This window comes from Ambystoma mexicanum, chromosome 12 (assembly GCF_040938575.1).
Source record: "Ambystoma mexicanum isolate Mex_15411 chromosome 12, UKY_AmexF1_1, whole genome shotgun sequence".
In the NCBI taxonomy this organism is placed as follows: domain Eukaryota; kingdom Metazoa; phylum Chordata; class Amphibia; order Caudata; family Ambystomatidae; genus Ambystoma; species Ambystoma mexicanum.
Genome location: NC_090936.1, coordinates 201,770,877 through 201,793,082, shown reverse-complemented (window position 1 = coordinate 201,793,082; position 22,206 = coordinate 201,770,877). Strand labels below are relative to the sequence as shown.

At 45.7% G+C, this 22,206-nt stretch overlaps 1 protein-coding gene across 2 annotated transcripts in view; it reads right to left on the bottom strand.

Annotated features, from left to right (window-relative positions):
- CCND2 (cyclin D2) overlaps positions 1–21,424 on the bottom strand; it is a 219,277-nt gene extending 197,853 nt beyond the window's left edge. The window contains exons 1-3 of one of the 2 annotated variants that reach the window (XM_069628298.1): positions 20,204–21,424; positions 18,891–19,106; positions 1,641–1,800 (exon numbers count right to left, since the gene is read on the bottom strand). In XM_069628298.1, coding sequence (XP_069484399.1) covers positions 1,641–1,800; positions 18,891–19,106; positions 20,204–20,398 — 571 coding nt within the window. In that variant the 5' untranslated portion in view covers positions 20,399–21,424. The remainder of the gene's footprint in view (positions 1–1,640; positions 1,801–18,890; positions 19,107–20,203) is intronic. The other variant, XM_069628299.1, reaches the window with a different exon arrangement.
- Between the last annotated feature and the right edge of the window lie 782 nt (positions 21,425–22,206).

The following is a 22,206-nucleotide window of genomic DNA, read 5'->3' as shown; positions in this document are numbered from 1 at the left end:
TTTGGCACAGGGATAGCCATTAGCTCAAATACCATAGCGATGCAGATGATTGAATCATGCCCTGATGAAGCACTGGTTAAAGTTCAAAATGCATCGGCAATCGTAGCATCTGCAGCAACTATTTAATTAATAAACCGAAAGGAAATCTTTTGGAATTGAACAGTATTGACTATTTTTACGAAAGCAAGCGGGCTTTGAAGCAATACGAGCAACTGCATTCCAGCGTTTAATAAAACCAATTTGTGATGTTAGGGAGTACAGCCCACACCGAAGGCTAGCTCGCCTTGGTCTTTTTCCCCAGTTACACGTTTGGGCCCATCACGGAGGCACTAATTAATAGGTTTGCACCCCACTCACATTAATTCCAGAACCCAAGAAGAGTAATTACCTGTACGTGACAATAGAAGAAGCAGCGGTGGCCACTCACCAATTACGCATTTAAGTACCTTCTTTGCCGGAATCACTACAAGGGATAGATGACTTTGCAAACTAGAAATTCAGTACCAGTCTCATAGGCAACCCTACGCCCACCACTTGCTTGCAACCTGAAGGGCATAACGAGCCCACGTATTTATTAATATGACCACACTTAACGCTCCAAATGTTTAAACCTCACTGAAATCAAGACTGCCCTCTCATGCAACTTCATCACGTCGCACAGGACCAAAATTAAAAAAGGGGGCGTGTTGACGCAAGTGGCAAAGATATGCCCAAATGTGGTTGCTAACTTACTGTGTTTAGGGTTGTCAGATAATCCTCACTGATTAGGCCCAATAATTTTGAACATGCATGGAGTTGCTTGTGGTCTCATGCAAAAAGGAAAAGCCATAGCACTTCTGGGGTAAACTGCCTCTTTTGGGAGAAAATCTCACCTGACTATTTCTCACCTATAAAGAATCTCACCTTCTTTATAACACAGCCAACAACGATGGCTTGCAAGAAAGGCTGCCTAGAGCAATTGTCGGTGGTGAAAATTATTTAAACTCTTTTCCATCCAGCACTGTTCAGTTGGAAAACCGGCAACTCATGCTATAAAAACAGAGGTTTTGCAGCAGGCTGATAATGCCAATGTAAAAATACACCCAACGAGGCACAGAAAATAACTTCTTTGGGCATTTATTAGATCAACATTGAAGCAACTCATTTGAAAAAGTCATCTATGACAACCACTTCGACAATACGTTAATGCAATTGTAGCTTTTGGCTCAACGATGCCGTTTCAATTTTGAGATAATCATATTGGGGTAAAGCCAATAGATGTTTTTGCGGCACGGTCATGTTATGATGCTTTCAATTGCACCACAATTTTTAGTTCCAAAAATCACTGGATACCCCTTTTCAAATTCAAATACAAAGTGTCCCCAACCAAACGAACCCTCATTTCAAACGTTGTTGGTTTTAAATTACAGAGTTGTCTATGGTGTCCTTACCAAAGGCACCCACACACTCAACTAACTTGGGGCACTCGAAGTAATATTTTTTAGTTCACATAGCCTAATTAGACTCAAATGGACCATGTAAATCGTACATATTTATTCTTTACCCAATTGCGATAAAAAGTCCATTAGCTGCCAAAAGAAAGCTTCCAACAAGTTGCATCCACAAGTACAAGCGAGGCACGGACACAAATACTGTCATACCTGTGGCACAAAGAGCAATGAATGTTTGTGCATGCTTCCGGATCAAAAGCAACTTGTCTTTAGGTAGGGTCAGCTTTCTTAATATGTGTTCAACGAAATCATGCGGAGTAACTGCAGCAAGGTTCCACTTCAACTTTCCTAAAACGACAAGCTCCCACTCCTGGAGGATGAAGGAGGGTAAATAAACATTTAAAAATAAATTAACAACTTTAAAAGAACGTTTGACACGAGTCGTTAATCAGTGCAACATGCTTTCACACTATTTGACTATTTCAACATTGCGTTCCCCGAATTCTCTGAGCCTTCCCCACTGCTTTGGAACCACTCTCTAGTTTCAATTCTGCAGCAACCTCCATTGAAGAGAAACAGGCCAAATTGGCCTTTCCAGGGTTTACATTTTGCATCATTGTGTTAAGGTTGCCCACCAAACAAGCACTGGCAAAGATATTGGGCATTGTATGTCAAGGGCAGACTCAAATACCAGAACAATGGCATCATGTTCCTAGTATAGCAACATATGCCACGCTATAACCAAGACTTGTAGGTGCTGCTCGTCGTATGCAAAGTCCAGCCTCAAAAGGCCTTATAATGCCATTAGAGGTCCGGTATAGTCACTGTATGTAATGTATATCTTTGCAGGTGTGTGTAGCCTCGAATGTAAAGTGGTCTTATATAGCGCCGTTGTACCAATGCTGTTGACCCCACTGTGCATGGCTTTGCAAGAAAGGAGGGCAGGAGTGGTGAAACGTAGATGCAGAAACCTTTGCGGTTGATGGTTACAGGTCAGACGTACCCCAATGTCGATATGAAAATCTCTAGGTTGTTTGTGGTTGGTACAGACCGGGCAGGTTAGCCATATGGGCAACTACCGGATTGTGGAGTGCAAAAATGAATACCCAAATACTACCATCATAAACCTGGCTTAGGGGCCATGTGTAAGGAATGATGGTCCCACATGGCCAGGTTCTGCTAACATATTTTAAAGGCAACCTCAAAAGCAATCCTACATAAGGTATTTTCACATATGGAAGAAGGAGTAAGAATTAAGCTTTTTACTGCTCGAGTGGAGTTTTCGCCAATACTGTAAAATAATTACTAGTAAACCTTTTCCACCAACAAAAAGTACTAAACTAAGCTACATCAGGGGGGACATTCCAAGACAAAATTAAGGTAAACAAAAAAACCACCGATTACTTCTCTATGACAAAAGGGCAGCAATACAGTTCATATTAAGTGATAATCGTAGCACAGGGTTCGAAATAGCTGGGAGCCACTTCGCTCCCGATTGTACCCCAGGAAAGCCTGGGTTGCTTGAAGCCAACAGCTACCAGGAGCTACTCTTGAGCTACTTTTGGCTCTTCGGGCCATCTGTAGCGAAGAATTAGGACACACCTATTAGACATGTTAAAAATAACGGATCAAACCTAATTGCCAAAATGTTAAGGTTGGCCTCTCCTGTGGAAGTTAGATTTGCAGTGCGTTGTGTGCTCGTTCCTAGTTCCATAGTGGTAGCTCCTGTCGACTGGGTGATGTCCGATATCCATGAGCTGGTTTTAGCTCCAGCTCAATGATTCTTAATTTCGAACCCTGACAGCACTCCTCACAAAACAGGCTGATCATTCTAAACATGAATGTGATAATCTTCAATTACCTCCAAACAAATTGCAAGCAAAGCAGAGAAATAATGTTCACCTTTAAGCAAATCAGAATGTTATAGGGGGTGAGGGGGAATTAATGACGCAAATATTTCCTCCAGTATAACTATCAGGAGTGGAGCTCACCTGTATCTCGGTGTCTGATTCACTGGAGGATAATTCCGATCCAGATAGTTCTGTTGTCTCTTCGGTAATTCCTTTTTTAGAGAAGAGATAGGGTCTGTTTCGGGAATGCGCCACAATGGTTGCCATTAGGAAACAAACTGCAATAATTCCTCTACAGCCCAATATGGGGGAAAACGCCAGTGGCATAAAAAACCCCAGTAGTATTCAACTCCGAGACCGAAGGAAGAGGGATGTCCGAAGTCTTGGTGTTGAGATTCCGCAAATAGTACTTAAACAAAGGTTGGGCCGGAGATTTCCAAGAATGTCCTTAAGCAGAGGCTGGGCAGGAGTCTCCCAAGTATGCAGACTGTATTACCAGGAGCTGAAGCATTCAAAAACCACTCGGTATCCAGATGGAAGGCAAGCTGGTGACACAGGAAGCTTAGGAGGAGGGGCTTCAGGTAAGCAAACAGGCGAAACGAGTATAACAGAAGAAATTGCGTAAGCAGAAGAGGAAAGAAATGAATAAGGAAACAAAACTGACTAAGAGAAAGGATACCCCCAATCTCCACGGAAAAAACTCACCGAGCCGTGATGAAACCGGAGCCTTTAGAGATAAGAGTGAAAAACGAATGTCGTGAAATACTTAAGCAAAGGAGAGAGAGCAGGGGGAAAAAATAGGAGGTGGTAAAGATGGCAGAAAGATGCCGGTAGAAAAGAAAAGCTATAGGGATAGACCAAACGCAAGCCTGGAAAAAAAAAAACAGAAGGCAACACAGAAAAATATAGAGGAACGAATGGAGCTGAAAGTCTGGTAGGCAAAGTGGGAAAGAATCAGATGGGAAAGGAGACACAGGAGGGAAGGAGAATCCGAGGCTGGAAACGCTAGGAGCACTGAAGTACACGGCTTCAGTGGAGCGAGGAAACGAAGATTGTTGCAACGCACTGAGGGGGCGTGGCTAACCTCGTTATGAATGCCACAAAACGTAACTACTAGAACAGCGCAGGAGGCGCCGTAATGTGTATGTTAATGGTGCTTCCATTGGGACCAAAGCTTCCAGCCTCCAGCCCTCATGACAATAACCCCTATGAGCTTAAACAAAAAAAAAAGCGACCTACCATCGACATGTTGCAAAATAGAACTGGTAGGATGTTGCTATTGTAGCCAACTGATATACTACACGAAATCAGACCGAGTAACCACACAATCCTAGACAGGATACCAAAAAACATACCCAATGCCGCACCCCTGCGACACAGACTCTATACCAGATACCCTTGAGCAGTCCCTCAAATTACCTTTTTGGGACCTACACATGGTACCTATAACCATGAACACAGCCCAATCTGCATGCATCAACACAACACTAATATCAACTTCGTTCTGCTCGCCCTCCCGCTCATCTCCTGCCCTCTCTCTCTTCCCCTCTTCCTACTCCTCCTCCTCCCTCTACTTCCTGCTCTTCGTCTGGCCCTTCTTTGGCCACCTCCCCTGCCTCCTTCTCTGCCTTTCCCCTGTTCTCCCCAGACGAGGTTTCTAGACGAGTCCGATCTATGAAAGACTCGTCAAGTCACCCCTGTTCCTCAAAAACCATCAAGGACCACATTTACACCTTGGCCCCTGCTCTGGCTGACTTCTGCAACCACTCCTTCGCCATTGGAGTCTCCCCTTACCCCCTGAAGCACTCCCTTGTGCACCCCTTTAAGAAACCCTCTGCAGACCCGTCCTGCCCGGCTAAAAATCGCCCTCTCTCATCTGGGCAAACTCCTGGAAAAGCTGGCCATCTCTCAGCTTAATCTTCACACTGAATCGGTTGGTAGTCTCCATGACCATCAGTCTGGCTTCAGAGCTGCCAGAAGTATGGAAACTGCTCTCCTGAACATCTGTAAAGACCTGCTCTCCAACCTCGATTCCAACACCCCGTGTCTCCTCATCTTACTTCGCTCTTCTGCCTTTGACACAGTCAACCATGCCATCCTGCTCAACCGTCTCCGTGATAACCTGGACATCACTGATCAGGCCCTGGCTTGGCTGACTTCCTCTATGATCGACCCTCCCAGCACAAACTTGGGTCCTTCCTTTCCTCTATCTCTACCTGTGGTGTTCCCCAGGGGCCCAACCTCTCTCCCTGGCTTTTCAACCAATACCTGGCACTTTCTGCCCACCGCATTGCCGCTCTATGCCCCAACGTTCAATGCTATGCGGATGACAACTCATTTTCAGGCTCCCTTCCGCCACTTCTCATCTCTTGTCTGCTATCCAGGAGTGGTGTGCCGCAAATGATCTCTGCCTTAATGCCAGTAAGGCCGAGAATCTCCTCATCGGCTCACACACTCTCACCGTTCCCGTTACTCTCTGCCCGGCCTCTCTTGGCCCTCTTCCAGCTCCCACCTGTGAGGCTAAAAACCTTGGGGTCATCTTTGACTCCACACTCTCCTTTTCGCCTCACATCTCTGACATCTCCAAGAAGTTACACTACCAGCTGCACCTCCTCAGAGGTATTCTTCCTTTCCTCTCCTCCCCCCAGAAGCTCACTGTCTCCAGAGTTCTGGTTCTCTCTAGGCTTGACTACTGCAACAGCCTCTTTCTAAATGTGCCCGTTTCTACTCTCCGCCCTCTGCAACTCAACAGGACTGCAAGACTCGTCCTTGGCCTCAAGTCCAGGGATCGAATCTCTCCAGGACGGAAATCTCTGCACTGGTTCCCAGTGGCTGCGAGGAACACATTCAAATCCCTCTGCATTGTCCACAAGGCCTTCTGGGGCTTGGGCCTCAATACCTTCAACTTTCTCTTCCTAAATATCTTCCTTCTCAAGCTCTTCGGTCATCCACCTCCAACTCCCTCAGGATCAGTCGCTTCTCCAAGCAACGATTTAGTGGTAGATCTCGCTCTATGGCTGGGGCCTCCCTCTGGAACAGCCTCCCTGGAAATTGAGGAGACCCATCTCCGGTTCCGTAAGCACGTTAAACCATTCCTCTTGGCTTCTGCTTGCTCTCCTTCTCTCCCCTGCTGAACTCCTGGCTGAAACTGAAACTGCACTGGTCACCTGCCTACCCTGTGATCTTGGGCCCATGTCCCCTCTTCCACCAGTTGCACACCTGCACTGCCTCCCTGGCAACCCCTGCGTTGAGGACTGTTTTCTGCATCAAGACAGTCCCCTACCAGAACTTGACACCTGATGTCTACACTCACCCTTGCACTTGCCACCAGCTGGCCGCACCTTTTATTGCTTTTATTTATTCTATTTATCTTTAAAGTCGATCCCATGCACTGCCCCCCTCCCCCATGCACTGCCTCCCCCCCCTCTGCACTTTTCCCCTTCCTCCTTCCCCTGCACACGTGATCTCAATGTCAGCTGGCTTAGTAAGATTGTGGTCTGTCTTCCCCCTCTTTTCCCCCTCCCATGCCTCTTCGCGCCTTGAAACACTTGTGTATAGGCACGTTATAAATGCAATATCAGATCATACCTTCCACACAGAAATCCCAATCCAGTGCAAATGTTCATATTACTCTGCAGGAGTTTCCCTTTACCCTATCCTATTCACTGTCCGTTTTGCCTCCTTGCTTGACATACGCAAAGATTTTCCGATGGGAGTGGATTCCTACGCAAAAGACATCCAATTATATGTTCCGGTGTGGGGGCACAAGGGGAACTTCTTCCTCTAAGCAGCTGCATTTCCAATTTCAATTCATACAGACAGACCTGCTCCCTTCAACCTAACGGGGGCCAAAACAGAGCCATCCTCTTTGGGACATAGGAACCGTTTCATGCACTCTACTTCTATGCACCATTTAAAGTGGACCTTACTTAAAATAAGTAGGATGATCCATTTGAGCCAAGTCACATTCCACAACGCTATCTCAATCCTGTGACCCAACTTATTATCCTGGGCAACATCAACTTAGGCTTCAACGACACTCCAGATGAATTTACACTTACTAAATCCACCAGTGCCCTGGGCGGCTCCAAAAACATTCAAGCCCACACATGTGTGGCCGCGTTCTAGACTGGCTCTTGGACCATAGCTGCAATGCCTCCATCACCTCCAATCTGCCCTGCCCTTGGTCAGACCACCACATTATTGCCTTCTCAAAACAGCAAAAGCAAGCACCCCATTGCACCTCAGTCCCCTACACAATCGCCCCCTTCCTCCTCTTCAGGACACCCATGCCCCTGTGAACCACTACAATTAGAAAACGCAGTTGACACTCTAGCCCCCCCGCCACCCTTCAAAGCCTGAAAAGCTAAAAACACTATTCATCGCAACACATGGTTCAACACCGACCGTCGAACAATTCGCACAAACAAAAGCAGCAGAAGCTGCCTGGTAGAAAGACCCTATAACCACCAACAAAGCCCACTTCAACAAGATCTCCCTCCAGTACAAACACGCTATTCACTCGGCTAACACCTCTACCTACAACGCTTCCTGCAGCCCCAGAGAACTCTTTGCTATCCTCCGAGAGCTTGAAACCCCGGCTACCCTCCTGCCTCCATAGTGAAAGAGAACCTCTGATGTAGCCAGATCCAAGATGCACTCACTGGAAAAATCACACAACTACAGTCTAAAATCAGCAAGAAACTCACCAGCATAGCTGAAGCCAAACCATCCACCCCCCAGGCCAATGGTAAACCCACTTCCCCCAGTCTCAACTTCTGACGTAGCGGCCCTAATCAAAGGCTTCAAACCGACTCCTGTCCTGTTCCCCTCGTGAAGGAATGTGCGGGATGTGTAGGAATCCCTACTGCCCCTCATCACGGCCATAATCAATTCTTCCTTTACCTTCTGCCCTCAAAGAGTCATGGATCTCCCCTCAAGAAACCTATCCTCGACCCAGCCCCTCCCAGCAATTACTGGCCCGTCACTACTGTCCCGTTTCTCCTGAAAATCATTGACAATGCTGCTCATCTTGGAATCCAGGAATTCCTCGAATCACACCACATCCTGAGCCCCTGACAATCCGGCTTCTGCCCCAAACATGGAACTCGGTGACCTAAAAAACAATTTGATGATGCCATTCATGCCAGCAACCTTTCTCTCCTACTCCTCGACCTCTTGGCCGTGTTTGACCTTGTTGACCACCAAACCCTATGCCACCACCTCACCTCGTCAGCTCACTTCTCCAATGCAACCAAATGGATCACAGCCCTCAGAGCCAACAGGTCCTCCAGATTCTTTGTTGGGGACGCAGCTGCCTCGCCCACTCCCATCTCCTCTGGTGTCCCACAAGGCTCCTGTGCATCTCCCACCCTCTATAATGTTTACACTAAGGCCCCCATTCGACCATCTATACTCTTTGGGTATCACCTAGACCAACTATGTAGAGGATACCCAACTCCTAATTCCCCTTTGGGAGTCACACACGACACTGCCAAAGTAAACAGCATATATGAAACCACCCAAATCTGGAAGGCCTCACACAATTTGTCTGAAGCGGTAAGACTGAACAATTGCTGATTGGATACTCTGCCCGTCTCACCAAGCTGATGTAGTCTTCAGTTACTTTAACATTGATGGCCACATTATCCCGGGCCCCACCTCTGCAAAAATAATGGGTTTCTACCTCAACACATCCCGGACCATGACACGCCATGTCAATCATATTGCCTCGGCCTACGCCACGAAGCTCATCACCGCCTGCAAACATTACCTCCTCACAGAAAACCGCCTCACAGTCGCATGGGCTGTTCTATCGAAGCTAGACTATTGCAACATGTTACACTGCAGCCCCTCAGAAAAAAAACTGTCCAAATTACAAGCCTTACAAAGCAATGCTCTCCATGCCACCCTATCCTTGAGCAAGCACAACCATATTTCTGAAGCGAAGAGATCCGCCCACTGGCTCCCCGTCTGTGAACTTATCTCCTTCCAAATCATCTCCATCTTTTTGCTTCAACCCCTCCTTTCTATAAAGGAGACTGCTTCTTTTCAGTCACCCTAACATATCAACATGTCGAATCCAGGTCCCCAGTACCGGGGAAGGAAGGCACCTGCACTGGGACGAGAGAGTAGGACTAGGTGAATAAAGATTAACGATATGTAATTGTGACATTACTCCTACGTCCCTCTTCTTCATCCCAGTGCTTACTAAATGAAGCATACCCAAGAAGAGCTGGTTAGGCGACCAGACACAAGCAACTTGCAGCACACCGAGTGAAACATATTAAACATATGCAAGCAATCAGCCAGACACAGTGTAATAGACAGGACAAGCAAGCTTCCCCCCCTCCCTTTGCCCAGGTAAGTGCAATCCATAAGGATGGGCAGCTCAACAGATGCCCAAAGCTGCAGCGCCTTAGCCTAAGAAGCTGCCATGCCCCTAGTAGAGCATCCTGGTATTCCCAGAGGCGGTGGAACCCTCCCGGCAATAATCCTGAGATTGTATCCCGTAACCATCAGCCGATGGTTAACAACAGGCCCTTCCTACCTTCCCCCCAGGCACCAAAGGTAAATAACTGTCGGGCCTACTGAAGGACACAGTTCTTTCCAGGGAATACAAAAGTATTTCCTTTACATCATTACTAAATAAGCCAAGGCAATGGTTTTGTCTGGGGGAAAGGCTCTCCGGCAATGAAGGAATGACATCTCCTGGGACATGACACGCAGAGACCACCTTTGTTCTTAAGGTCGGGTCACACTGTAGTGCAAAATCGCCTCGGGAGATTTCAGCAAATGAGGAGAGCAGAGGAGAGCTCACCGAGTCACCTAACTGAAGAGATGGCCTCCAAGAAGGCCATCTTCCAGCTAGGAAATGTAAGGTACGTGCCATGCAAAGGCACAGAGGGATTCTGTAAAGACTTCAATATCCTAGACAGTTCCCAGGAAGGAGAAAGGTATCCAATCAGTCTAGCCATGATGGTTCCACTTTGCTTACCCTGCGCCAGGGTTCTCTGAAGAACCCAACTGGCACCCCACTGGGCCTGAATGGAAGAAGACACTGTTGCATCTAAGCACCCCTGCGTTTCCGGTCTAGTCCATTGTGGTGGGAGCAGACACACACGCAAGCCCCCAGAGCCATCTCTACCAAGAGAGGCCCTACAATGAGGGATTGACACCACACCCGTGCTGGCGCCGCACCCCTAAGGGAGACCTGAACCCTACAACCCTGGACCGCTTAGAAGTCAGGAAGGGTATCTAATTTACCTGGGCTCGGTTCCTCCCCTACCCCTGACCTCCACTGCCCACAAAATCCCTGTTCAGGGAGTAGGAGATCAATCCTGCTTCCTGTCCCCTGGGCACACCAGTAAGGCACCTTACCCCACAAGCCCAGAAGGCCTTTGTATTTGTTTAGCGCCTTAATTCAAAAAGATTTTACAGAGCAAGTTAGTGAAAACAGTACAATATTAAGCAGGTGAAAATTGACATTAGATGCAGTGTTGTAGCTGAATAGAATGTGGAATGTTTGGTGGGTAGAACTTGGGAAGGAATGGAGAGGAGTCAGATATGATATGGGAATAAAGGAGTTCAGACATGCAGGCTGACTCCTGTCATTATTTGATGAAGATATAATAATTAAAGTGGTGTCCATGAGGCACACAACAATTGGCGACGAGGTAGTGATTGACCCACTGAAACACGGATGAGCTATAGAGATGGTCAAGAGAAAGTAGCCTGTGAAACTATTTGAAAAAATACAGTGGAAGTGGCTAATGAGGTGACAGAAATAAAAGATAAAGGAAACAGAAGCCAAAAGGAAGGAAAGAGTACGAACAGAGGAGCAACGCTGTGTGGAATTGACTGGCGTGACTTGCTAATATGGCATACATGAAGGAGAAGATTGTCAACAGGCTGTTCAGCAGGAAATGCATTTTTCAAAAAAAAAAATGGAGAAGCTGGAACTGTGATATTCACGGGTGTGCGAGGTCTAAGACTGTTGGAGGCGTTAGTCACTGGCTGGTACTCTATGAAGCAAAACTAAAGGACGGCATTGAAAAGAAAGTGATGTGGTGTGAGTGCAACCAAATGAAGGACATTGAGCAAAGAATAAAATGCTGCCATCTCATGAGTGATTGCACAAAGTGTCAAATAAGGAACATAAGATCGAGACAGTAACTAAATAAAACAAACATTGAAATTAACTAAAATGTGTCATGAGTGCAAAATGGAAACTATGAAAGTTCAATTAAATCAAAGTGTGGAATAAAGAGCACAGTGGTAAGGCATAGACTGCAACAACACAAGAAGTGCCCACAATGGGAAATTGTTTTCCGTACTGGCTGCAGAACGGAAAATATAACAAAATTAAGGTGGCAAAGAAAGATACCAGTGAACAGCCCACACCACGGCAGGTGAATCTGGGAATCTGCATGAAAGTTAACAAGTAGAATGCTACACGTATGAGCTAGTGACATAAGGTCTGCTATCTCCCTGTATATAATCACAATTGTGCTGCTGTAGGACCTTTGACAGTACACTTCATAGGTGAACCAGCAAGGGATTGGCATAAAAAAAAAAAAAGAATTGTGTTAAATTGTAAGGTGCGCCTCATTTGCACTAACACGGGTGCATAGAGCAACCTTATACTGTAACAGCCTGAGCAACTTTATACTGTAACACTGTTCAGAAAGAGATCATCATTTCATTTATGGTTATCCTGGTGGGAGAGCAACAAAACAAGATAGAACTGGACAAATGGAAGTTGCACAGATGAAATAATATTGACCAATAAAGGAAACAACATTATGCAATCAAGCAACAAAGGCAACTACTGCTCATGAAAGAAAGAGCGAAGCAACTGTGCCAGAAGTGAGTAACCATGTTCCTGAATATCACAAGTGGGAATACAAGATTAGTCCAGAATGAGGGGATTCTGGTGAACTATCTACATTTCCCGGACCCATTTGTAGTTGGGACACAGGAAAGTCAGGGGCAACGATGGCAATAATGGATGGAGGAGTTTGAGGGCTTCTTGAGCGCAGCAGGGAATCGGGATGTCTCCAACAAAATGGGCATATTTGTTAATTTGGTAGGAAAGGAGGTGAGAAATGTGGTAATGAGCATTCTGGCTCAGGAAAGAACAACCTATCAACAATTGGTTGCTGCGATTGGTGAACGTTTGGTTGTCCCTCCCAATCGGGACTATGAACGATATGCATTTAATCAGTGCACACAGAATCCACATGAAACAATTGACCAATTTGTATTACGATTAAAGCGAAGGGCAGAATATTGTGAATTTGCAAGCTTTAGCGATGATGAGGCGATTAGGCTGAGAATCATTGAAGGGTGTACGTCATCACAACTTCGAAGACATCTTCTAAGAGTGCCTCTCTCATTAAAGGAAGTCCTGGAGTTGGCACGAGTGTATGAAAGAACTGAAAGGCAGGTAGCCAAGATGGAAAACAGAAGTGAGTTTAATACCATTTACGGTATCAGAGATAACAGACAGAGGCAATCTCGATGTTCAAATCTGTACACCCGGCAGTGCATGGTATGGCACAGGCAGGAGTCAGCTGGAGAAGAAGTGCTATAGATGTGGATTGGATTTTCCACACAGAGGTAGATGTCCAGCTTTTGGTCGGATATGCATGAGATGTGGGCAAAGGAATAATTTCTGGATCATGTGCAAAGAAGAGACCCCAGTATCAGCAACATGGAGATCTAGCACACAATTGCTACCAAGGAGGAGGCGTGGCATAGTGAGATTTCCTGATAAGGAGAGCAAACAACCTAGTGCGAATGGATATGTAAAAATGGGTCAGTCCCAGCTGAGATGTGCCAGAGCAGTAACATCAAACCAAAGGAAAGATCTGGACACAAAGCATTTTGGAAATGGGGGTTAGGGGGGGGGGGACATGGAAGAAGGAAGACTGCAGGCCAATGTGGATTGGATGAATCGCAAGAGGAGAATGGAAGAAGATCAGATATCAGTGAATGAAGGTGAATTTATACTCAGCAGGCAAAAACAACAAAGGAAGGTGGGATCCAGTCGTGACCCGGATTCAGTAACAGCCATGGCTGTCAAAAGGCCAATAGCAACTGTTGTGAGAGAGAATGGTCTAGTAACAGGGAAGATAGAAGATGCTTCACTCTTTCATGCAATGTTCCAGGAGGAGTTGGAAGAAGAAACAGGGAGAAATGTGGAACCTGTTAGGCTTATGTCACATGATGTCTCAAATGGAGAACTGTATGGGGAAAGGAGGAGTGAAGAACCTGTTAGTCTATTGTCCCTTAAAGACTCTGGACATTTGCCACCTTATTTGACCGGCAGTGGGCGCCCTCAAAGGACTATACGTAAGCATGTACGTCTCATTGAACAAATGTAGAGGTGACCCTGTCAGACTGACGGTGAGAGTGAACTACTATGATAAGCCAGAGGGAGGTGTTGTAGCTGAATCTTGGATGGCTAAATCTTCTATGATAAGCAAGGGGGAGGTGTTGTAGCCGAATAGAATGTGGAATGTTTTGTGGGTAGAACTTGGGAAGGAATGGAAAGGAGTCAGTTATGATATGGGAATAAAGGAGTTCAGACATGCAGGCTGACTCCTGTCATTGTTTGATGAAAATATAATAATTAAAGTGGTGTCCATGAGGCACAAAACACACAGAATCAGCCCTGTTGGGTCAGGTGCAATTTCAATGCTTTGCGAAATAAAGACTAAGAGGTGATAGAGCGGATAGAAAGAGGAAGGAGATTGCAGTGCAAGGGAGCAAGGTGTGCAAGTGTACAAAAGCGTGATTGTGCACGAGGAGGGGCTGGAACTGCCAGTCGAAACTGAGTATTACAACGAAGAGAACGAGAAGGAGTGTAGAATGATACTAATGAAGATGGATATCATGAGTAAGGCCTTTAAGAGATTTGGATATCAAGCAAAAAAAAAAATTGAGCTGTGCTTGAAAAAGGAAACCAACCCAGAGTGTGGAGTGCAGATGATATGGATTCACGTGAGGTCAAACGAAAGAGCACCCGAATAACAGCATTAAAAACAGATTTTATTTATTTATTTACTTGTGTACAATCAAAGGAAAAATTGATTTTTAAAAGAAGTTGATGAATACAGTAGGTGTAAATCAAAAAGAAAATCAAGAGAAGAGTTCGCCAATGTAAAGCTTAGCGACTAAACTTCACGGAAGTTTTCAGAGTTGCACCGGCAGATCACTGGCTAAGCCACCGATTTTAATGAAGGCTGCTTCCAATATTTTGGCCGTGGCTACCGCCCATCGAGGCTTCTCGCCAGATATTAAACGGCACCACCACGTGTGCTCCTCGATCAAGACCGAGTCAAGCCAAAGCGGAGTCAAAAATGGAGCGCGAATGTCGTTCAAAGCCGGGCAGTTTAAGAGCAGGTGGCGGATGTTCTCCACCGAGCCAGGGTCTTCACACAATCTGCATGTAATTGAACTGGCCTGCAGTCTTCTTCCTAAGATTTCACGGGTGTGGAGCAGATTTAAGCGAGCCCTCAAGAAAGTTGAGCGCAGTTTTTTATCTGGAAATCGCAGACAGTACATCATGGGACGATTCAATTTGTTATAAGTTGGAGGTAAATGGTTTAAGCACTTGGTGGAAGCTGCTTTGTCCATGGTGGTGATCCAGTCCTCCAATTTTAGTTTTTCACTTACTCTTTGTGGGTTCGTTATTAAATCATTGAGTGAGCATTGTAGGGCTTCCAGTTTGGTTTTTTGCAGAGAAACCCACTTTTGGACCGACTTAGTAGTGGTTGATTCAAGTTCCTGCCCAATTATTTTAAAGATCGGCAGGCTATCTTTAATTAGGGTTTTCCTGAATAGGGCAAGCGCAGCCCCGCTGACGGTGGCGTTTAGAGACAAAAGGCCCAACTCTCGTCTGATCGCTTCTATGGGAATCGCATTTGGCAGACCTAAAAGGGACTTCCATATGTAGGCCTCTAGTTTCCGCCATAGTTCGCAAGGAACAGTAAAAACAGATTTAAGAGGAGCAAGTCGAGACACCGGATGACCAAAGAGTGCGGAAGAGAAATAGAAGAGACATGAAAAGATTAGAGGATATGAGTAATTTAGTTGCGTCAAAAGTTAAGAAGGAACAAACTTTTTTGATGTTAAATAGGTAATAGCAGCAAGCTCGAGAAGCGATAGAGATTTGATGTTTAAAAGCTAAAGCAGAATCAAAGTAGAGTACCAGATTGCGAGCAGTGGATACGAAGAAAAGTTGAGAGGGGGGAAATGAAATAAAGGCAGAGAAATAGGAGGGGTAGTAGTAGAGGGGAAAAAAAGTAATTCAGTTTTTGTGGTGTCAAGTAAAGAGAGGACATCCATGATTTGATGGCCGTTAAACAAGAGGAAAGCAGAGTGTCAATATCAGAAGAAAAGGAGGAGAAAGACAGAAAAACCTGGGTGTCGTCAGCGTACAAATTGTGAAATATATCAAAAGAAGAGATAATATTAGTGAGGGGAGAAGTGTAAAGGGAAAAAAGGAAAGGCCCCAAGACTGACCCTTGTGGAACAAGATGAGCAAGAGAGTAGCAATAAGAGGTTGTCCCACCCCAAGAGACCAAGAAAGTCCGATGGCATAGGTAGGATTTAAACCAGGAAAGAACAGAGCCAGAGAAACCAAAAAAAAGATAGGGTGGCTAGAAGGAGTTGGTGACCGACAATATCAAAAGCGGCAGAAAGATCTAGTAAAATAAGAATAGAGGAATGTTTAGAGTAGCGATTTGTAAGTAGCGAGTTTAAAACTGAGAGAAGAGCAGAGTGCATAAATCGGAAATCAGATTGAAAACGAGGAATAATATAATTATCAGAAACAAGAGGAGACTTGAAGATAAACAAGGCCTTCCAGCAATCTCAGATTTCAGCAGGAAACACAACAGGATGATTGAAGGTAAGCAACCTCCCTTACAGGAAGGAGGTGGTTGAAGTAAAGATGGCATATGGCCTTAATTGAGCAAGTACTAGAATGAGGAAGAGGGCCGTGGGGGTAATGTGCGCTATACAAACTTACCATACAACTCTCTAGCACAGGTCACGAAGCCAGTAGGCCATAACAAATATAAAAATAGCCGATCCTGTGCTACACAAGTCCCATTAACCTAAAGTACTCGCAGTGATGGATTTGAATATCTAAAATGTATGTAGACAAGACAAGTTTAACTAAGTGTAAACGAACTATATTATCTCCCCTAAATAAACCAGGCAAGAACAATGCATCTGTGAAAAACAGAATTAACCAGCAGGGAGTACACCCTTAAAGAAACACAGTTAACTCAATGAATGCATATAACAAGGCCATGTGATTATAACACATACCAAAGAAAAATACATCTGTATGAAGGATAAGTTCTTATGTGTCTACCTCCAGGAGGGTCCAACCGGTAAGGGAATAATCATGTTTCAAAAAGTGTGGCATGTGTCTTTTTAACTATGTCCACGTCAGGGTCAGCATTAACATTGAAAATCTGTCAAGGTTTAAATGGCAAAAAAAAGTAAATAATTGCATTAATTGGGCAGCATATATAAATAAATATGAAGAATTTACTGCAAGATAAATCACTATTTGTATCGTGTTAAAGTGTGTTTTGGTTGAACATGTTTGTGTTAACACTTAAGTAAATGCAAATTCAGAAAATGACATGCATTTGCTCAAAAGTGAAGTGCTGCAGACAATAAGCGGCCACAAGATGGCAATGGCCGCCCAAACATTTCAAAACTGAGCCTAAGGAAGTTAGATTTTAGCAAGCCAAAAGTGGTTAAATACAACCACCCCCCCACCCCCCGAAACCCCTACCCATGTACTTTTTCCCCAATCGTTACAACTTTTTAATGTCCCGTAATACACAGCAAGAAGGTAACGACATCATATTCATCTAAAAGAAATGGTGTTCGAGAGTTGAAATATATCCTTAAAATAAAAGGTTCTGCAGAAAAGGGGTTGCATGAAAATGAATACGATGTGTGCCAGTGTGTCACGTTCAATGTATGCAGTTGAGAGAACTCGCCACTCGTATGCATTTAACGCTATTGTTGTGTTGGGAGTTATTTGCCAATCAATTGATATAATAGTATGGCACACATCTTGCTGTACCTAGCCACAGCATATAAAACGCTGCTCTCGTGGGTGCCCTTTTTCTCCATGTGGGTGAGAGTCGCATTGTCTGGGGGGCGCTTTTGGTAAAGCCATCCCAGCCGTTGAAGACAGTCAAGCAATCAGAGAAAAACATCAGGTTGCAGGGTGTTTAACTGCTGTTATTGTCTAGGTGTTGTTCATTATTAGAGTGTGTGCACACTGTAGCAGTACTACTAATCAATTAATGGCAAGCATGAAAAATTAAACAGTGTCTTCTGGCTCACCGAAGAAACAGATAAGTGTTTTTAATACGAGCACACATTTTTCGAAGAAAGGCATTTTGAGAGAAACAGTTGGGTGTATTTTCAGCAAAAGAATCTATGAAAAAGGAAATGAGGTTTTGGGTTGTGCACTGGTTCTTTTTAATATGTTGCAAGGTTGGTTTATAATAACTGCTTAAGTGTATACTGTACTACTAGGAACGTTACATGTGTCATATTGAGCAAAGCAGGTTTACCAAAACCTAGAATAACCATACATATTTTGTTATGACTGAAGGTGATAATTCCAAGATTAACAGTTAGGAACACTCCTATTGTCCTCTTTTAAAATTCCCTGTTCAGAAAGTGGAAGAGGACAAATGGCATAAACGAAGGGTCCTGGTCGCTTTGCATAAGATCAAAGAGCATTTTGGAAACATACAACCAAGCACATTTCTTCAGATTTGACGATTTTGTCAGTGATAAAAGGGTTGAATACTGGGCTTGGTGCTCATTTCATTACTCACCCTAACATTAAAGTGTTTGGAACCACTCATACACATTTGCAAAGCCTCAAGATTTGAACTGGGTGATAAATAAGCCACATCTGTTGCTTATTCCAAAGATCAAGTTTCCTCTCCCCAGAACTAGGAACCCATCAGAAATGTAAAGAAAAGGGGGCTATGGTGAAAAGTGGGATGTCCAAGTAAAGATGTCTGTGTGCATGGGCTGTGCATATGCCCAGTCCCTAACGCACAAACATCCTAGTATTATACGTATGGGGTGGCTAATGGAACTCCTCCAACAAATTGGGTTAACTGTGAAAAAAAATGATTCAACTAGAAAAAATATATACTGTCACAAAATTGGAATTTTGGCTGTCTAACATCAATTTTAATGAGGGTCCTATAAAAGTAAAAGGCTGAGCCAACTTTAACTACTATTGAAATGCACAGGACTAAATTGATATTCTGGAATGGCAACAAAACAAAGGATTTTTTTTAAGCACAAAGGAAAAAAACATGTGTAAAATGAGGAACCCGACATCTATGAGAACTATCGAAATAACAGTTTGGCAATTGACTAAATTGCATAATCACAACTTCTATGTGAGTTTTCAAATAGTGTGCAATAAGGCACCGAGCAAACTGCATTTCGTTTTTCGCACATCATGAAAGCACATTATTTCCATGCAACCATACCCAAAGAAAACAGTCCACAATTTTATATGTGAAAGAAGGCTGCTTACCAGCAGCTCCTGTGGCCTGACGGAATTGTCAGTGTATATACAAAGTTTTTCTGCAGTGAGGGGAATGGTCTCCTTCAACTTGGATGCCAGAAACATGCACACGGCTCCCAGCAGCTGCAGGTGGGACTTCCTGGTGGGCACCACAGCTAAAAACCTATCCAGGTAATTCATTGCCAGGGGAAACACCTCCTCTTCACACTTCTGCTCTTCACAGACCTGTGGGATCGAGGGGCAGAAGAGAGAGACGTAGTGTTAAAATAAGGAGTCTTACAGGTATGAAGATAAAAACAGACAAGTAAAATGTGTACTGCACTAGAAAGGGGTTGGCAGACGGCTCGCACTCAAAGGGTTCATGCTGTAGCAAACGAATTCCGGTTACAAAACAGAGAGGCTCCGTCGTGTGACTCGATTTCGTTATTCACGGACAGCCATTTTCCCCTCTTCCGTCGGGTTTTCAAAAAATATTTTAAAATATATTAAAAGGCCACGGGGAGTTGTTTTTTGTGCCCGCTGCATCCTAACTATGTTCCCTACAATTCCCGACAATTGTAAAAAGTCCCCGGATGGTGTGTGGGGGTGAAAAGAGCCGACGAGGGGCCGCTCTGCCAGGCCGGGCACGCGGGCGCCTCGTGCACTCCAGTCAACGTTCACTTTGGAAAATTCGTTAAAAATCAGGGGGGCGTCGCAGCGGCACGTCCCACACACGAAAATGCAGCTAGGGCTGTGGGCCACGAGGGGGTACCACTCACTGGCAGGTGAGAGGGGAGGGGGCCCAGCAGAGAACCGCGGTCGGAGGGGTCGGGGAGGAAGGGGCCGTTGAGAAGAGAGCCGCCTGGCCCACACACCAAGCCGGCTGCCGGTGAAGAAAAGGGGGGGCGCGGGAGGGGGTCGACACAGGTCCCGGGGCTGCTTCAAGGTAGGCCAAGGGGCACAACACGCAGATCTTAATACACCAAGGAACCCTCCCCCCTCAAATCAACATGGCGAAACATAGCACGTCCTGCATACGTGGGCACACACACACTTTATTAATAAACAGTGTAGCTTCGCAGTACATAACAACGTGTACCACGGCCATTGCGTTGCAGGCCTGGGGTGCAATTAGTGAGCCCCACACAAACTCACTCCCTTATAGGGGACTTTTAGCAACGTTTCTAGTCAGAAAAGCATAACCAGTTGTTAGCCCGGAAGGGCATGTCCAATCCTGAGGAGACAAAACGTGCACGTTGGGGCGGTACAGGCACACCCGGAGGAGGAAGAGGATAGGGTCGGGTCTGTAGCCGCGGGTGTCCGCCGCCCCCTTCGGAACAAACCTCGAGCATCCATGTGGCCAGCATCCTGCGCATGTAGGGCTCCACGTCCTTCTGCACACACTTGAAGTAGGAGCAGCGGGGCAGGTAGAGCTCCTCAATCTTGAGCAGGTTATGCAGGACACGCTCGTCCCGGAGTAGCGCGGGGTCGGCCCGGGCACGCCGCACCGCCTGCGCCTCGCAGCATAGCAGCTCCATGAAGGGCCCCCGTGCGGCTCCGGGCTTCGGGGTGTCTCCTGGGGCCCGACGACAGCTTCTCTAGCCCTGTGAGGAGTTCGGAGGCAATGACGCAGGCTGTACGGGGCAGGTCTCCGCAGCCGTGCGCTGTAGAGAGCAGCCCAGACGTGCGTTCGTTCGATCCGTCCCTCTAGGAGGCCCCGGAAAAGGGTGCTGGGGCAGCGTTAACTCCCAGCGACCGAAAGGCAAAAGCAACAGAAGAAAAAAAACACACCAGTTCACGCCATCCACTGTTCTGGGTCCTGTAGCCTACATGCTTGGAGAGAGGCTGCTTTTAACTTCGACGTGAAAATCCAGAAAAACGGGTGCCAATAAAGTGTTAATCAGTACGAGCTTCTTCCTGCTCGGATATTTTCTTGTTCTCAGGGTAGAAAGAAACTGCTCCAAAATACTTCTTTTGAACAGGAGTCCAAGATCAGCTAGGCTCCGCTGCAAAAAGTGGAGAGAGTAAATTGTCGTGCGGGCTTCACGGTCCACCCTACTCGACGACTCCGACAAGTCTCTGTATAGCGGCCACAAACACGAAGGCACTTCCTGGGACGGGCCTCTCGGTGACAGGCTGCCGGAGCCGGCTTCTGCTGCAGGCTGATAGTGCTTTCTAGGAAAGGCAGGCAGCGGAGAGGGGACGTTCAGCAGCCACACGCGCCTGCTGCGACACCCCGTCCTCCTGTAGCCCCCCGGCGATCAATCATAGTCTGGGAGTTCATTAACATAGGGGGTGGGGGGGTTGCTTGAAGATCTTAACACCGCGCTAGCGTCCCCTCCAGATGCTGTACATGTTTGGCAATGCTCTGCTGCAGCCACGTGCAGTCCTGCCACAGGATTCCCGGGGTTAGGGTGACTTGTAGTCTGGCGTCACTGAGGGTTAGCGTCCCAGGCTGGGGTTTGTTGAACCAGTTTCACTTTGTGAAGTAGCAGGGTTTACCAGCGCGGAGGCGATCAGACCCTCGTGGTGACCACCGGAGGGGGAAAAGAAAGTATCTCTTTAAAGAGGCGTGGAGGGGACTTGTTCTGGTGGAAAGACGCTCCCCTTCTCCTCATTTGCATAACCAATGGCTCTGGCTGCTGCCTCTGCCGACGCACTCCCAGTGTTGCTGGGCAGAGGGTTTTTTTTTCTCGTAAGGAGGTGGCATTCCTTTCTACATCAAAAGAGAAACCAAAAAACTGCCTTTTATAACAGGGTTGTTTGTTGATGAAAAGGAGTGGTGTGCAATAAGCACCCCTTCCAAACCAAAATGTGAATGTTTGTACTGAATGTACAGCAGTGATGTTGCTGCGGAAGTTATTGTTTATAAAAAAAAGGGATTTCCTCAATTGCCCCAATTACGTTTTCTACCCAGTAATCTATTAACCTATCCACAGGTAGATATTAGATAGTGTAACTTTCTGCATTGAAAATAAGTTTTATTCACAGCAGACTGCTTTTAGGAAATAAAAACAACGATAAAAGAAATGTATGAACGAACAGATTGTTTAGTCAAATAGCTTGTTCTCCAGAAGCAGACCGTAGGAAAAGAATTAGCCAAGCCTTAAAACGAGAAACTTTGAAGAATGCTGAATAAGCTCCATGTTCTTTTGTGTGTTACACGTAGAGGACGCTAGTGCCCCGCTAAATGCTAGTACTGCGTGAATAGTTGAGCCATCTTTACCCCACTCCCATGCACAAGAAGAACGTTCAAAATATAGTTCTTTATAATTGTTCTCTTCTTTAAAAAAGGTATAATCACAAACTTGCACACTGCTAATAAAAATAATTCGGAACTATCATT